Here is a 17,248-nt window from a genome sequence, read left to right as displayed (position 1 = left end):
GGAAAACCTGTGGAACAAGTAAAACATTTCAGCTACTTAGGCACGATTTTTACTGAAGATGGTAAATTAAATATAGAAATAGACAACAGAATCAGCAAAGCTGGTATGGTGGGAAGTCAATTGAATAAATTCATATGGAATGAGAGAGAAATTAGTCGGAACACTAAATTAGCTGTATACAAGACGGTGTTCAAACCAGTTTTAACTTATGGATCTGAGAGCTGGGTCAGAAGTAAAACACTTGACCAAAGACTAGAGACCACAGATATGAGAGTCCTGAGAAAGATTAGAGGCGTGAACAGATGGCATCAATGGCAATATCATATTAAAATTGAGGATATTAGGAAAGAACTTGACATTGTCAGCATCCAGGAATGCGTTAGCAGAGCTAATCTCAGGTGGTATGGTCACTTAAATAGAACGGGAGAGGAAAGATTAGCAAAACAAGCGCTCTCTGCCAGGTTGGCAGGAAAATGACCCAGAGGAAGACCAAGATATAGGTGGATTGATATGGTACAAAGTGCCTTAGACGATAGAAATATAAGATCCGATAATGTTGGAGTCTTGACAAGTAACAGACTGATTTGGAGGAAAATTGTAGATAGGAAGTTAGTAATGATGTAATTTTTTCATGTAGTACTATCATATCCTATACACCCCTTGAGGGTACATGGCAGGAATTTGATGACGACGATGATGTAATTGGGCATGAGCCATTTCGATTCTCAAAGAATTTATAGTCCATCATTGGAAACTCAATTTTAATTCATATACCTTTGTTTTGTCCACAATTCTAGCTCCCACATTTCTGCCCCACCCCCTTCCTTTTGGTCATACTTTTGCAGTGTTATTTAAATGTTTATTGTTATATGCCTGGTGCTGCTCCAAAAGAAGACAACCTCGAACATCCTACAAAAATATGTCCAAAATTATTCCTTCCATATATTTTTGGTGTATCTATGCCTCTAAAATATCAATAATGCCTTAAATAAATTGAATAACAAGTCAATGAATTATACAAGGGATACTCCTAAAGAAAAATAGGTAGCCACACAAATAATTAAATCAAAAATCTTAACCTGAAATATTTAGACATCATGGTCAGTTTTGATATTACTTCACTATTTACCAATGGACATTAACAGACACCCCCCTCCCAACATATTTGAATTATTCAAGTTTACCATTCATTCAGGTTATTTTTCATGGAACTGCAATGGGTTACCCACCTCCCACAGCCAATTTTTGGAAAATCAAGCATCAACACAGCTATATATAAACCAACATTTGATCTCATGGCCCAGACATAATACATTTTTAATTAACTTAATCAACAACTAAAAATGTATTATGTCTGGGCCATGAGATCAAATGTTGGTTTATATATAGCTGTGTTGATGCTTGATTTTCCAAAAATTGGCTGTGGGAGGTGGGTAACCCATTGCAGTTCCATGAAAAATAACCTGAATGAATGGTAAACTTGAATAATTCAAATATGTCAGGAGGGGGGTGTCTGTTAATGTCCATTGGTAAATAGTGAAGTAATATCAAAACTGACCATGATGTCTAAATATTTCAGGTTAAGATTTTTGATTTATTAATTTGTGTGGCTATTTTGCCTATTTTTCTTTAGGAGTATCCCTCGTATAATTCATTGACTTGTTACTCAATTTATTTAAGACATTATTGATATTTTAGAGGCATAGATACACCAAAAATATATGGAAGGAATAATTTTGGACATATTTTTGTAGGATGTTCGAGGTTGTCTTCTTTTGGAGCAGCACCAGGCATATAACAATAAACATTTAAATAACACTGCAAAAGTATGACCAAAAGGAAGGGGGGGTGGGACAGAAATGTTTAACTAGTGTGTCCAGGAAGAAAAAGAAATTGACAAATGCCTTCCTTCCTGGACACACTAGTTAAATACGAGGGTAGCTCCCTAAGTTTCCAGCCTGACTAACTTTTAGAGGTGATAGAAAAAAAAAACAACTGTGTTGCTTTTCAACGCTGCAAAAGGCCTAAAACTGCATCTTTCATCTCATTGTCATCTGCAAATTTTCTTCCTCAAAGGTCACTGTGACTACTACCTCTTCTTTTTCAGTTTCAAGAAGAGATAGTAGTCACAGTGCAAGATCTGGGCTGTAAGGTGAGTTTATCTCCTGGAAGCCACAGTCCTTCATTGCAGCCTTCTCAACAATAGTTGCAAGGACTGAAGCATTGTAAAGCAGGCGAACACCATGACTCAGCATTCCTCGTCTCTTCTCCTTTAAGGCAGCATGCAGTTTGTGCAGGAGTGAAGCATAGCATTCATGTGGTATTCCTTTCCTTGAAGTCAATCAAGAGAATTCTGGCAATCCCAAAAGATTGTTGCCATGATCTTCTTGATGGACTGAGTAACCTTGCCTTTTCTCAGTGTGCTTTGAATCACTCCGTAGATGTTCTCTCTTCTTAGGAAAAACTGTTTAGCCCATTCCTTCATAGTGGAAAGAGGATCATAATAAGGGACCATGGTTTCATCCCCCAGTGACAATGGATTCCAGCACTTCTCTTATTCCCTTGGCAAAGTTCTAAAAACTGGCAGGAACAGGTCACATGATGCTCCTTCTGGATTGAAGAGAGAAGTCGGAGCACCCACCTTGCACTGATCTTCGTCATGTGAAGTTTCTCGTGAATGATGCAAAAGATGGTTGTTATAGAAAGCCCCAACCTTGCTGAGATTTCTTTGAACTTCAGCTGTCTGTCTGAGCAGTTCCTCCTCAACAAAAGAGACATTTACCTCAGTCATCACTTCCACAGGCTGACCATCACAAAGATCATCTTTGATGTTCTCTCTTCCTAGGCAAAACTGTTTAGCCCATTCCTTCATGGTAGAATTGCCTTCATTGCCAGCCTGATTGGCCGAGTGGTCAGCATATCTGCTCTCCATCCAAAAGGCTGCGGATTCAAATTCCAATTTGGGCATGGATGTTTGCGATTGTCTGTGAAAATACTAGTGGTGGTAGTGGGCGGTAGATGGTGTTAGTGTAGATCAGGGTTTCCCAAACTGTGTTCTGCAGAAAGTGAATAGGTGTTCCGTGAAAAATTATCAAAAATTAATATGAGCCTGGAATGGTTTTAAATGCAGCGACAATTTCAAACATGTTTGAAAATCAGGCACTCCTCACTTTGCATGTGGATTGTGCTATTAAGGCCAGTGTGCACTGGCTGACAGCCACCTGTGATTGTCATCACCTCCGAGAGCATGTGAAGTATGGAGGAATCTATTCTAGGAAACGTGCAGTCACAAGCAAGGCCAATGCAATGTGCTGCAGTCCGGCACGCCTGAAGGATGCACTGTCGCAATGCGATACAGCCTGCTTCTGCAATAGTGTGCGCTTAGCTTTACATTGAATACGAGACCAATGATACCCGACTCTAAGGTGTTCCATTAAAATTTCAGAATCTGTGAAGTGTTCCGTCGTAGGAAAAATTCAGGAAATGCTGGTGTAGATAATGATTACAGTTGCAGTTCATTGTAGCTGGTGAATTGAGTGGCGGAGACAGAGAGCTGAGTGCCCTCCCTTGATGAGTCATTGGACTCCCTGGAGGTATCACGTAATAATAATAATAATATAAAGGAGAAACTTCCCCACAAACACCATCCAATCGCTATCTGATAGCACTTGAAGAAAGTCCTCCTTTGGTGAAAAACTATCACAAATCAGTACTCAATTTTTAACATTACAGCCACTTAGCGTGCCACATTGTAGTCAAACGAGTGCCTCCACCTAAATAACGCAGGTAGAGAGCTGAAACTGGTGCACTAACCTCCTCACAGATGACGTTATCTGCCATGCATGGCATTTTAATATTGGCACGAATTTTATGTCAGGCTGGAAACTTTTGGACCCTACTTCGTAATTACCAAATGGTTTATTATCCTTTTCAGTTTATAACAAATACACACACACACTGGAAGGTACTTATATAAGCAATCGCCCTGTCATCTATCCTAACACAGCACAGCATCCTAAAAACCATAGAGCAAAGGCTACATGTTCAAATTACACATCCCTTGTTACTGAATCCTTGCTACTGAACTTATACCTTTGCAATGCTTTATTAGCCAATGGCTACAATTCCTATAAAATACTGTATGTTAACCCCTCCCCAAAGCCCTCTTTCAACCACATAAGACAATAAAAGAACTATTCCCATCCTTTATATTCAAGGTACATCAGAAAAGATAGCACAAGTTCTCAGCAAATAATCTCCATGCCACTTTTGAACCACACATCCAACTAGGAACCTTCATCCATTCTAAGGAAAAGCTTCATCCTATTGCACATCCTGAATGCACAAGATGTATATAGTGTATGAACTTCCTTGTGTGTGCAAACTTAGACTATTTCTTTCAGAATCTGCTTTAAGAACATAAAAACTACATCTGTAACCATCTGTATGATATGTCAGGATTAGCAAACCACGCTCTGTATATTGTCACAATTAAATGTGAGAAGATAAACGAGCTGCTGAGAAGTCACTATAGGTCTAAGAGACTATTTTCAGAATAACCATCAGCTATGAAGCACAGCCGTATTAATTTTCTAAAGATCTGAGAGACCATCATTTCTAATACCACATATAGTCTGACTTTTCTGAATTAACTTCACTTTCATCTGGCCCCGAGAGGGCACTCTGTTAGATCATTTAGTTCTTTTATCCGTTACAATTTGAATGTTTCAACAGCTTAATTAGATAACTGTTGAAATTAAAGAATCTTAATTAGATACTGTTTACCACATTTGTAATTTGTGCTATTACGATGACGATGCTGGTTGGAAATCCAGAAAAATATTAATAAAGTCAATAAATTACTTTATGCTATTGAAGCACTGTTATGAATAACAACAAACTCCTAAGCTTATCTATACATATTGTTACAGTCGCCTGCCTTTTAATTCCACATAAATTCCTTTCTACTTGATACTTCTGCATGTACATGTTCATCCCCCAAGTCAAGACTACATGGTTACTCTCATCAACCATGAGAGGATGACATCTCAGTTACAATCAGATCCTCGGATTCAGTCACCTGCCTTTTAATTCCACATAAATTCCTTTCTACTTGATACTTCTGCGTGTACATGTTCATCCCCCAAGTCAAGATTACATGGTTACTCTCATCAACTATGAGAGGATGACATCTCAGTTACAATCAGATCCTCGGATCCAATACTCTGGAACTTTGTGCCCCCCCCCCCCTTCGAAATGTCTTTGTCAACATGGGGGGGGGGGACACAAAGATCTCCCTCAAGAATTCCAGAAATTTCATTCCCTTACATTGTTTCCACTGTTCAATTTATATTGCTATAGCTAAAATCTCCCATAATAATCATTTGCCAAACTGATCTGCCTTAATAACAGCCTGGTTGACCAAGTGGTTAGCATATCTGCTCTCAAACCAACAGGCTGCAAGTTCAAATCTCCAATGGGCATGGATGTTTGTGCATGTCTCTAGGCAAGAGATTAATTTTATTATCTGGTGAGAGATCACCACCCTGCTTATTGGAAGCCTGAAAGTAGCTTGTAAACAAAAATTTCCATATGTAGTCTCTAGAACAGTTTCCAGACCATATAAAAAATAAATAAAAAAATTTATAACATTAATTTATAAAGTAGCCCTCCCCCTTTTCAGAAACTTAGGTTTTCATCCCCACAACTGAAGAAAAATCTACTGTAGAACTCACTATTTAGACAATAATATACATTGCTATGGATCATGAAATGGCAATAGCCATATACTGTATGCTCTTTTGTGGATGATGTTTAAAGTCACTGACAGTCTTGAAGCTTAAGATTGTCAATGACTTTAAGAGATAGCTAAGTGTATACTCTTAGCTATCTCTGATTAGCTAAGAGTATACACTGCTCCCTCCTCCTCCAGTTTCCAAAACTTACTTAAACTTACTTGATTTAATGGCCTCTTTTCTATTCTTCTTGAGGAATAGAAGGCATTAGCATGTTTTTTTTTTTTTTTTTTTTACAAAAAGTAAAGAAAAAAATCCTTAGCCCACCCACAGTACAAATGTACTAGAGCTTTACAAAAACATTTATTGCTCATAACCCTTGTGTTTCATGGCCTATAGCAACATCTCACTCAATATTCTGCCTTGCCCACCTCAACTCATAAAAAGCATTAGTACCATGTTCTACTCTGAAAGGACACAACTCATTTATCATAAGTAACATTTCACCACCCTGATTACCCTTAATATCCTGCCAAAATATGCTATACCCTTCTATTTTTATTTCTGTCAGGACATCATCTGTCAACAGTGTTTCACTGATTCCAATTCTTTGGACAGGCTAAGGCTATCAATTCATTCTCTTTATTCCTGATATACTCTTGGCATTTGTATAAAGAAACATCAATGGATTATCAGTATTTCTATACTTATCGTTCCCTCCAGACTCCATTTGACTCTGTTATACCATATATTCTCCCATCTCCAAGTGACTATCTTCACATGAGTCCATCCCTGTTACCATCCACTGTTGCAATAAGTTCCCTGGCCTAACGCTATCACTTGTTCAGAGAACAACAATCTTATCTTTCCATATGCCTACATCCTTCCATGTTCAAATGGAAAAAAAAAAGTTCCCATCGATCATTCACATACAGGGCTCCTTTCTATCATTGAATGCACTCCAAGCACCCACATATTCATCTCTTTTGAAACATTCTCACTATCATGTCATTAATTATTGTTGCTCTCCTCCTCAATTCTGCATTACCATATCTGGGCAATATGCTCACTATCTTCCCTCTCACTTTTCTGCTACATATTTCTTAATATTAACCTTCGATCTCTTGCTAATCGCAATTCACGCTACCTTTCTGATCATTCATATCAACCATCATTATCATCTCATCCACATTTTCACACTACTTAAATGCCATAGTCACACTATCGTTCCTCTAGTCAAGCAGTCCTCTAACATTCTGTTCTGTACACCATGAATTGTTGAATCTCCATACTCTCCTCACAAGTCCATTCATACCTTTGTTTGCCTGTATTCCTTCCTCCCCCTTTCTCTCTGCGTTTAAACATTCTCCATCCTTGCTCTCACACTTATCTGCCTTCCTCTCAACTTTCTCATTCCCTCTACTTCTCTTGTTCTCCCATTCTCTCTCTCTCTCTCATTTCCATAACTTTCATTCATTCCTACTCTTGTTTGTCCTCATCAGTTAGCCTTTCAAGTCTCTTAATCTCTCCCTTCACATGAATCAAATTATTTTTTATACCTTTCACTTCCTCTCTTCCTATCAGAATATCCATATCTTAGGTCAAACACCCTAATGTTAAACCCATTGCCATTTATGACACTTTCTAGCAGGTGAAGTATTATGCTATAGAATGAACAAGCTGCTAACTGATCGATTAATTTTTCTGTTTCTCTGAAAATTTTTTTTCAGAGAAAAAAAATTTTCAGAGAAACAGAAAAATAAACCTATCTTTTTGAAGAAAATAGAGATTTTCTTCAAAAAGATAGGTTTACAGAAGAAAGTTCTTTATTTGCTTTTATGGTATACCAGAGTTGATGGATGATATTTATTTTAATATTCTTTTTTCATAGGTAATTGAAATTATGCATTTAAAAGATTACTTCAGAAGGCAAGGGATTAAATACTGTGGTTTTCATGAATAATTTGAATAATATGGTTCTTATGGATGAAGTTGTTATTTTCATCGATACGAGCTATCAGGCTACCAATTAAAGTCTGGTACAATGACTTACTAAATTGGTAAGAAGTAGTTTCTTACCAACTTCTTACCTTTTCTATCTGTTCCTTTCTTATACTATATTTATTCCATCACCATTTTGATTTGTGAGATTTTTATGATGTCTATTTTGCACTGTCCTTTATGTAAGGTTTCTGCCATCAATATAAAAATTCAGAAAACTACAGTAATCTTTTATAAAGTAACTCAAATTGAATATAATGCAAGTGTTATTATGCAATTACATTTAACTGATGCATTACGGCCAAATGCAGGGATATGCAGTATGCACATCAATATCTCCTATAAATAAATAAATAAATATCTCCTATAAATAAATAAATAAATAAATAAAAATAAATAAAAAACCTAATTTCATGCTTTCTGGTAGCATTTTTTTTTCTTTTTTACTGTTATGCATGCTAGATATAATGCAACAGTCCAGTACAAATGTACGAATATTTTGCAAGCTGCTACAGGTAGGTTTTAGCTCAATAATGTACCACTATGACATTTTTTTTCACACTACATGAATTTTTTTATTGAAATATACTGTTAAATATGAAGTTATAAGGTTACAAAAGAATCTAATTTAATCCTCAGTATTTAATAAAGTATTTGGAAGAAGTTTCAAAATTGGTAAGAAGTATGCTGCGGTTATTTATTTATTTATTTATTTATCGTATGGCTTGTACACATGGTTAAAATACAATAAGATATAATACACGAGTATAGATAAGATACACATATATGATTTAAAAAAAAAAAAAAAATCTACATTCAGGCAAATACAAATATGAAATTTATGACAAGCACCAGATAGAAGATTAGTCGTATTTTAACATTTAGGTTTTTGATCCAGTTGATCGCCTCTGGGGGATAGGTCAAAGATATCCTTAAAATCACCTGGATATACTGTCAGTTCGCATTCCTGTACTATATGGTAAATGGTTTGGGTCTCGGCTCCACAGGGACAGTGGGAATTTGGTATTCTTACCCCACTTTGAAAACAAGTCTCCACATACACCATGGCCTGTACGAATCCTGTTAGCCATTGTCCATATATTCCTGGGCAAGTCAAATCCAGATGGTTTTTGGAAGATGTTTATGTGATTGTGAACTTCAGGTGATACTGCTTGGGACCACAGTACAGTCCACCTACTCACCATACTGTCATTCTGGCTAAGAAGATTACGCGCTGTTTTTATGGCAGGTCTTCTGGATTTTAGTCTATTGGATAAAGCATCTGGAATAAATTCGTGTATTGGGAGATTTTGGTTATTAAAAATTCTTTTATATTCACGAAGCAAGCTTCCTGTCGTCGCAGTTCTGGAGGAGCAATATGGCTCAAAGTGGGAAGCCAGTGTACTCCTAATGCAACCTGTTATTAAACGCAGAGTGGAGTTAAGTTGAGTATCTAGTTTATTGACATGGTAACTATTGGGCCAGACAGGAGCACCATATTCTGCTGCAATGTAAACTAGATCCATTGCAGTGCACCGCAGAGTTGTGGCACTTGAGCCCCATATAGTACCACAAAGCTTCTGAACCATGTTATTTCTGGTGCGAACTTTAGCAGTGATATTAATCATATGCTGTTTATATGTCAGAGTTCTATCCAGAGTTATTCCCAGATATTTAGGTGTTGGATTAAACAAAATTAATATTCCATCAGCATATATCTCTGGTTTTTGATTTACAAGATTATTGTTCAGGTGAAAGTAAGAACATTCGGTTTTACCAGAATTTGGTGTTAATCTCCATTTTTTATAGAACTGCCATAAAGCCAACAGATCATTTGTCAATATTTCTTCAGTTCTTTTGATAGACTTGTCGCTGATTGCCAAAGCTAGATCATCTGCATAAGAAAACTTCCTGCTGGCTGTTTCAGGAATATCTGCAATGTAAAGGCTAAAAAGCAGTATAAGCACTGAGCCCTGAGGTAATCCATTCTTAAGTACTATCTGTTTACTGATGCTTCTTCTGGTGACTACCCTGAAATATCGATCACACAGTAAGTGGTTTAGGAGATGACCTTAAGAAAGTTATATATGAGTCCCTCCCTCCAAACAGTATCATAAGCCGCTGTTAAGTCAATAAAGACTGCAGTAGTCTTCAGGCATCTTTGAAATCCTGCTTCAATGTAGGTTGTTAAGCTGAGAACTTTATCTGTGCAGTTGCAATCTCTTCTGAACCCTGCTTGTTCTATTGGAACACTCTCCAAAATTTTATCACTGATCCTGTTCAATATTAGTCTCTCCAACAATTTGTAGGTTGCACTTACACTTTCAGTTCTGTCTGCTGGCTTACCTGGTTTTAACACAGCAATGATTTTTGTCCTTTTAAATTCTTTAGGAACGCAGCCACTTTCAAGTATATCGTTAAAGAACTTAGCCAGCCACGATCTTGTATAAGGTCCACAGTGCATCAGGAATTCATTATGAACATTGTCAAATCCAGGAGCCTTCTCCATTTTGATATTTTGAAGCGCCAAGGATATTTCCTCACGGGAAAAAGGTAAAGAGAATTGTTGATTCTTTTGAGTTACAGACTTCATAGTCTTTAGTTTGCGTTTTACCTCTTTAGTACATTCTTTTCTATCGGAGCTTGAGAAAGCGAAACAATATGAGCAGCTATCTGATTTGGATCGACAAGAGGAGATTTCTTTGGTACAGAGGGACTTGAACCAAGCTTTTTAAGTAGCGACCAGGTTTTCTACTAGAGTGTTTGAAATCTATGTTTTCAGTTATTTGAATCCACTTTTCCCTATGAGCAGCGTTGAGACTATGGAGCAGTTCTTATCTCAGGATTCTTACTTTCAAGGAATTCCCCATACAGGGATTCGCTTTCATTGGTCCATCAGGCGCACATATTCTTTTCAGTAGCCTCAAGGAATGTGTATTTTTGCCACCACTATAACTACTCCAGTGAAGCGTGTATAGTTTTTGTAAGTTGGGGGAATTCTTCTAAGGCGTGCGTCTAGATCCGCAGTGAAGTTTTCCCAGTAGACTTTTTGGAAATTCCATCTTGGTCTAGGAAATGATGTTATCACTGGAATTTGGGCTCCTAATTCCATAAAGATGGGACGGTGCAGGCTATTTGGAAAAAACCTCAAGAATATGTCTGGAAGTCTGATTTTCACTATCAGTGGAGACGAATGTCAAATCTGGGTTATATTCCTTATTCCAGGCTCTTGATTTAAAGGTGCCTTTTTTCCTTGGCATCAAAAACCAAGTGAAGACTGTGTTGATCTGCACATTCAGCTAATATTTCCCCATTTTGATCATTCCGATCGTATTTCCAAGCAGTATGATGACTGTTGAAGTCCCCCAGAGTACACCGTTGGATGGGAGTATGTCTGTAGAACATCATTTGCCAAACAGTAGCAGGTGGTTTATATACATTCACAATCGTAATGTTCGCTATTTTAACAGCGATCTTATGGATTTTGTCATTAGTCAAAGAAGATATCAGCAGAGCATTCTCTATACCATTTCGAACATGTTATGTTGCTGTAGCTACGACTGTAAGTAATCCCGAGAATGTCGTAGCCAGGGATTATTGCTCTAGATTTAACTTGATCTTCAGTTTCAATATGTGATTCTTGAATGAGAAGTACATCGACATTTTTTTCTCGTAGAAGTTTAGAAAGACATTGACATTTTGATGCGCTAATACCCTCAACATTTAACTGGAAGATACGGATATTATGTCCAATATTCCTTATCAGCTGGTTTGAAGAAGAACTGTTGTGAAGGTTTTGAGTTTCCATGTGTAAGTATGATCAGGAGATTGCACAACTGCACAATGGTCTGATCACCAGTTGCTCTAGCTCTTTAGCATGACCCAGGGTGCACCACAAGGAGGCGAGCTAGAATTGCTAGAATATACTGCAGTATGGCTATATGATGCATGTGAGAATTGCAAATTAAAGTACTACTGCATCACAGCCTACTGTGTAATGTAGTGGTACTTTAATTGGTCCTTAATTTACTTACTCCCTATCCCCATACTGAATAGCTAAGGATTAAACTAGATTCTTTAATTAATAGCTCATTAGCTTTTAACTCAAACATCAACTGAGTTTAAAGCTTATGGGCACTTCCAGCTGGCTGCTTTTTTGCCTGAGTTGTAAGCTTACCCACATTCTTCCAACCAACAGACTACACGTTCAAATTTCATTCTGGGCACTGATGTTTGTAAATGTCTTTAGGTATGAGATGAATTCGTGCTAAGTAGAACAGTGGTGTCATGAGACCAGTGCTCCACTTATTGGAGACTCCGAAATGGCTTGAAAAAATTTGTTTTGCTTATAGAGCAGAATTAATGGATTAGATAAAAAGTAAATTTTTCAAAAATACAATAAAAACATATGTTATTAAAAAACCTTAACCTTATAGCACTAACATACTATACATTTACAATAATTCATGGATGGAAGTCACATAAAAATAGTGTAACACTATTTTTAAACTAACTGAAGGTGTTACACTAATAAAATAGTAACACCTTCAGCATAAGAAGTACAATTAAGTTCTAACATTTAATTTCACAAAAATACTTTAATTATTAAATAATATCTTGTATGCATCAGAACATCACGTGTCAATGATTTCATAGACATCTATGATTTTTTTTTGCTAATTTTTTGTTTAGCAATATAATTGTTCATTATATTGCTGAACAAAAAAATTATAACTTATACGTAAAATGTTCTAAATGTATGTATATTGTTCTAAAAAGAAAAAAACAACAACTAAGCCATCATAAAATGGCTATTCAACTTACCTAATAAGGCTTGAAATAATCTACTTTTAAAAATCCTGATGACACGTTCAATTGCATTCCTTAGCTGCTTATCTTGTGGTTTAGTTAATTTGCTGTGATATTCTTCTAAAAGTTCTAAAGCCCGATGGGCTTCTGTAATAAAGAAAAGACCATCTTCTATAGTTTCATGTTTTATTTGTATTTACTTTCTTTCCATTTAAGTGTTCAGTATTTTGAAGTAACAAATTTCTGTTACAAAAAGTAAAAATTTAAGCTCATTATATTGCTGAAGTCTCAGATAATAATAATGAAATTATTTCATTATTATTATCTGAGACTTCCAGGGAGTCAAGGACTCACTGAGGGAGGCTATACATCACCCAAACCAACTGGCATACCTTCCGTTAATTCATTCACAGTAGATGCACTCACCACTTCTAAAGGCAAACTATTCTATTCACTCACTGCTCTGTAAGAGGGAAAAACCTAGCTCTTACTCCTTTCTTCACTGCAAAAACTTAACTTTTGTGGATGCCCCATTGTTCTCTCCCCACCTTACATTTAACAAAAAAATTTCATTATATGATATTCTATAATACCCATTCAGAAGTTTATAGACCTCTATCATATCACCCCCCTTCCTCTTTCTCCTGTTAATCAGAGTCCATATTCCACATACTTGTAATTTTTCATCATAATCTAAATCCCATAATCCTGATATAATCTTTGGAACTCTTCTTTGCACCATTTCTATAGCTTCTTTATCTCCTTGGAACCAACCCTGGAGACCAAATCTATACACAATAGTCTAAGTGTGGTCTTATCAAGGCCTTATAAAGAGGCAAAATGACTTCTTTATTCTTACATGTCAAGGTTCACTTCAACATCGCAATTATCCTCTGATATTCTATGATATTCCTGATTTCAAAACTTCTTGAAGTTTTGAAATCAGGTAGATCATACACGCGCTATTGTGATGTATGTGTTCTTCTGCTTTTATAAAAATGCAACTGTTTTCGGTTCATTTTATGGTTTTAGTGTAAACAGTTTTTAGCGTTTAAGTGTTATTTTTTATACATCTTTTATCCTGATTGAATATATTTTTTATACATCTTTCGCCAACAGCCACAGTTGGCAAAAGTAGTTGGTATAACTTAGTTTTAAAACAAATTTGACCAAAAACCCAAATAGTAGTCATTCTCCTATAGTTCTTGTGGTCAAAAATAACCATTTTATCATCATGAATTATCCTCTGAGTTGTATTTGCAGTTTTTTACTATGACCTTTGAACTTCAAATTCCTATCCACCATTATACCAAGATTGCTAGCTTCATCAGTTTCTTGTAGCATAATCCTGCTAATATAATATGCCACTGGAAATCTCGTAATGCCGAAGTGCATAACTTTACACTTACTAACATTAAATTGACAGCCATTTTCATTTGGGATGAAATGAAAGCTGTGGATTTGAGGTGAGAAAGATGAAATGTGTGCACAAAATGCTGACCACAAAAGAAGAGAAAGATCTGGTTTAACCAGCCATTCTTTTAATACCAATCATACAGCTGAATGCAACCTTTCAACCATGCCTTATTTAGAAAAGAACTTTCATTCCTGGCTTCTGAAAAAATGCATTGTATTCATCTGTTTGCACAAATCACTGAATAAAAAAAACAAATGCAAATCTGTCATTACATTTTGTAATGACAGATTTTGTAAATTTGAAAAAACAGCATACAATAGCAATCAAAATTGGCCGCTAGAGGGCCAGACGGTTGGTCGTGTTTTCAGGGAGCTCCCGAAAGCTAAGTATAATTTTGAATGAAAATTAGAATATAGGTTAAAATCATAATGTAATATTGTCTAATTTTGGTAGCTTGTGGTGTCTGTGCGATTTTGGTGTAAATTCCGTTATTTAATTTAGTATTTAACGATACATTTCATAGATTTGAATATGGCACCAATGCGATGTAAGATAATGGCGTCCAAAAATATGACGCCATTGTTCAAAAACTATAATGTGAGAGAATTTGTCCAATGTGATGTGTGTGAAATGTATGCATTCCCGAATGAGGCTGGAGTTTGGATTGAAAGTGATAGTGGTGGGAGAATGTGCAGAAAGTGTAAGCAAAGTGAGGAGTTGAATTATGTGTCAGGTTGTGAGACAGCTATGGTTGAAGAAAGCCAGAATGTGAGTGAAAATAGTGGCTTGATAGGGAATTGCAATGTACAAGATGGCAATGAGAGCAGTGATCTAAGAAAGAGTGAGAGCAACTATACAGAGAGAGAAAGTGGTTTGAATGATAATAAAAAATGAGGAATTATTTGTAGGAAGTGAGATCGCTAGGTTGCGCGCAGTAATACAAAAAGCGCAGCAGCAATTAGAGCACCTGCAAAACTCTTTCCAGAGTGATTCGGCTAACGTAAATAACCAGCATAAGAGTGGGCGAGTTTCTGAAATGAAGGAAAGAGTGTTGTATGGTGACTTGTTATTAAGAGGAGTGATAGATGGGAGTGTAACTAAATCGTACTTACCGGGTGCGAAATTTAAGGATGTAAGTTAGAGTATTAGAGTGCACAAACAGAGGGTGAAAGAATTAATAATTGTGGCGGGTACAAATGAATTGAAAGGTGATACATTTTTTATGAGAGAGGACTTGAAAGTATTGTTAAAGGTAGCAAAAGAAAAGAGTGACAGAGTTAGAATGGTGAGTCTGCTGCCGTGGTATGACAGAGAGGAGTTTAGAAGGAGGGCCATAATCGCAAATGACATTATGCGCAGGTTATGCAAACGGTGTGGTGTGGAATTCGTGGACGTGTGGAATGAGTTTGATGGGTGAAAGGACTTATACAAGATGGATGGCCTGCATTTGAATGGACTTGGTGTGCCAAGACTGGAAAAAGTGTTGCTGAATGAAGTGAAAATGGATGTGCAGAACCAGGGAAACTAGAACCACCAAGGATGGGGGGGAGTGGATATGCAGACATCAGTGAGAAAGTTGAGTGTAAAAATGTATATAATGTACCTGAGCCAGCACTAAGGACAAAAAATGGAAATGGGACATTTAGAATAACGCATCAAGATAGGGGTGGAACAAAAGGGATCACTGCATTTCATGTATACTAATGCCAGGAGTATTAGGAACAAGAAGGAAGAATTTTTAGCCTTGATTGGCTCTTCCTGGCCACAGGTTATTGGCATTAGTGAAACATGGCTGACGAAAGATGATATAGTTAGTGGGATAGAATGTGTAGGTTATAGTGTGTTTAGGAGGGACAGAGAGAATAAAATGGGGGGGGGAGGGGTGTTATTGATGATAGCTGATGAACTGCAACCAAGGAGAATTGAAGTTGTATTGCAGGATAGTGAAAGGAGCTCATTTGAGGCTATTTGGTGTGAGACTGAGACTGGCAGAATACAATATACAGTTGGGTGCTGCTATAGACCAGGTGATGGAATAGATGGTGGAGATAGTATGCATAAACAAATTGATGAAATGAGTGGAAGGAGGGTAATTATTATGGGGGATTTTAATTATGGTAACATTGATTGGAAGGAGAAGAGGACACATGTGAGAAAGGAAATGGATTTTATTCAATTATTAAGGGATAACTATCTGAGACAGCATGTAATTGAAAATACTAGGAGTGTGAGAGTGCTTGACCTGGTAATAGCATCTCACAATTTGACTGTAATGAATATGACCATGTTGCCACCTATTGGTGAGAGTGATCATAAGGTCTTGACCTGGGAGGTGGCTAAAGGTGTGGAATTTTTGATCAAGACAGGGTATGTGTGGAATTACCGTGCTGGCAAGTATGAAAAGCTTAGGAGATTGCTTGGATCAGTGCCATGGCATGTACAACTGCAAGGGCTGGACGTCGATAGAGCATGGGAAGTAGTCAAGGAGCATTTACAGGAGGTTATGGCTGATTGTATACCTAGGGTCCGAATAGTAAAACAAGTAGGAGTTAAATGGATGAATAACACTATTAAGCTTGAGCTGCAAAAAAAGAAACAACTGTGGAAAGAATTTAAAGAAAGGGGTGACCTGCAGACACATGAACGGTATAAAGTGCAGGCCAGAAGGGTAACGAGTGTAGTAAAAACAGCAAAAGCCGATTATGAAAGGAAACTAGCTATGCAAGCAAAAGAGAATCCCAAACAGTTCTTTCAATATGCTGCAAGCAAGAAAAAAACTGTACATGGCAAAATGATTTTAAAGAATGACGATGGTAAGGAGGTCACTGAACCAGTCGATATAGTGGAGTTACTGAGCACGCACTTTGCAAAAGTATATCATCCAGGTGGAGACATTGAAAAAATGAAGGAGCCATTAGTTTATTTATACGGGAATTGTGATGAATGAAGTGGAGGTGAATAGTCTATTACAGAACCTTAATGTGAATACATCTGTGGAATTGGATGCTATACCGGCACGGGTCTTGCGTGAAGCGGCTAAGGAATTATCAGTGCCCTTGACCATGTTGTTTAATCTGAGTCTCGGGTCTGGTTTAGTCCCGAAGGCTTGGAAAGAGGGGAAAATAGTTTCACTGCATAAAGGAGGATCCAAGACTATGGTTGCAAATTACCGACCGATCAGCATATCAGGAGTTGTTGTCAAGGTCTTGGAGAAAGTAGTCCAGAGAAAAATACAGGAATGGATTGATGAAAATGAGATACTGTACAGGGGACAGCATGGCTTTGT

The 17,248-nt window shown here is 37.1% G+C and overlaps 1 protein-coding gene across 7 annotated transcripts in view; it reads right to left on the bottom strand.

Moving 5' to 3' along the window:
- The window catches only part of LOC150100053 (MAGUK scaffold protein DLG1-like), a 741,341-nt gene that overhangs the window by 641,340 nt on the left and 82,753 nt on the right, over positions 1-17,248 (bottom strand). For all 7 annotated transcript variants that reach the window (XR_016549250.1, XM_090402768.1, XM_090402765.1 and 4 more), the window contains one exon: positions 12,561-12,692. Coding sequence is in view for 6 of the 7 variants with exons in the window: in XM_090402768.1 (XP_090258894.1) it covers positions 12,561-12,692 (132 nt within the window). In the remaining variant the exon portion in view is untranslated. The remainder of the gene's footprint in view (positions 1-12,560; positions 12,693-17,248) is intronic.

This window comes from Typopeltis vanoorti, chromosome 13 (assembly GCF_054136105.1).
Source record: "Typopeltis vanoorti isolate ZY-2024b chromosome 13, IOZ_Tvanoo_1.0, whole genome shotgun sequence".
In the NCBI taxonomy this organism is placed as follows: domain Eukaryota; kingdom Metazoa; phylum Arthropoda; class Arachnida; order Uropygi; family Thelyphonidae; genus Typopeltis; species Typopeltis vanoorti.
This window is presented reverse-complemented; position numbering and strand designations above follow the sequence as displayed.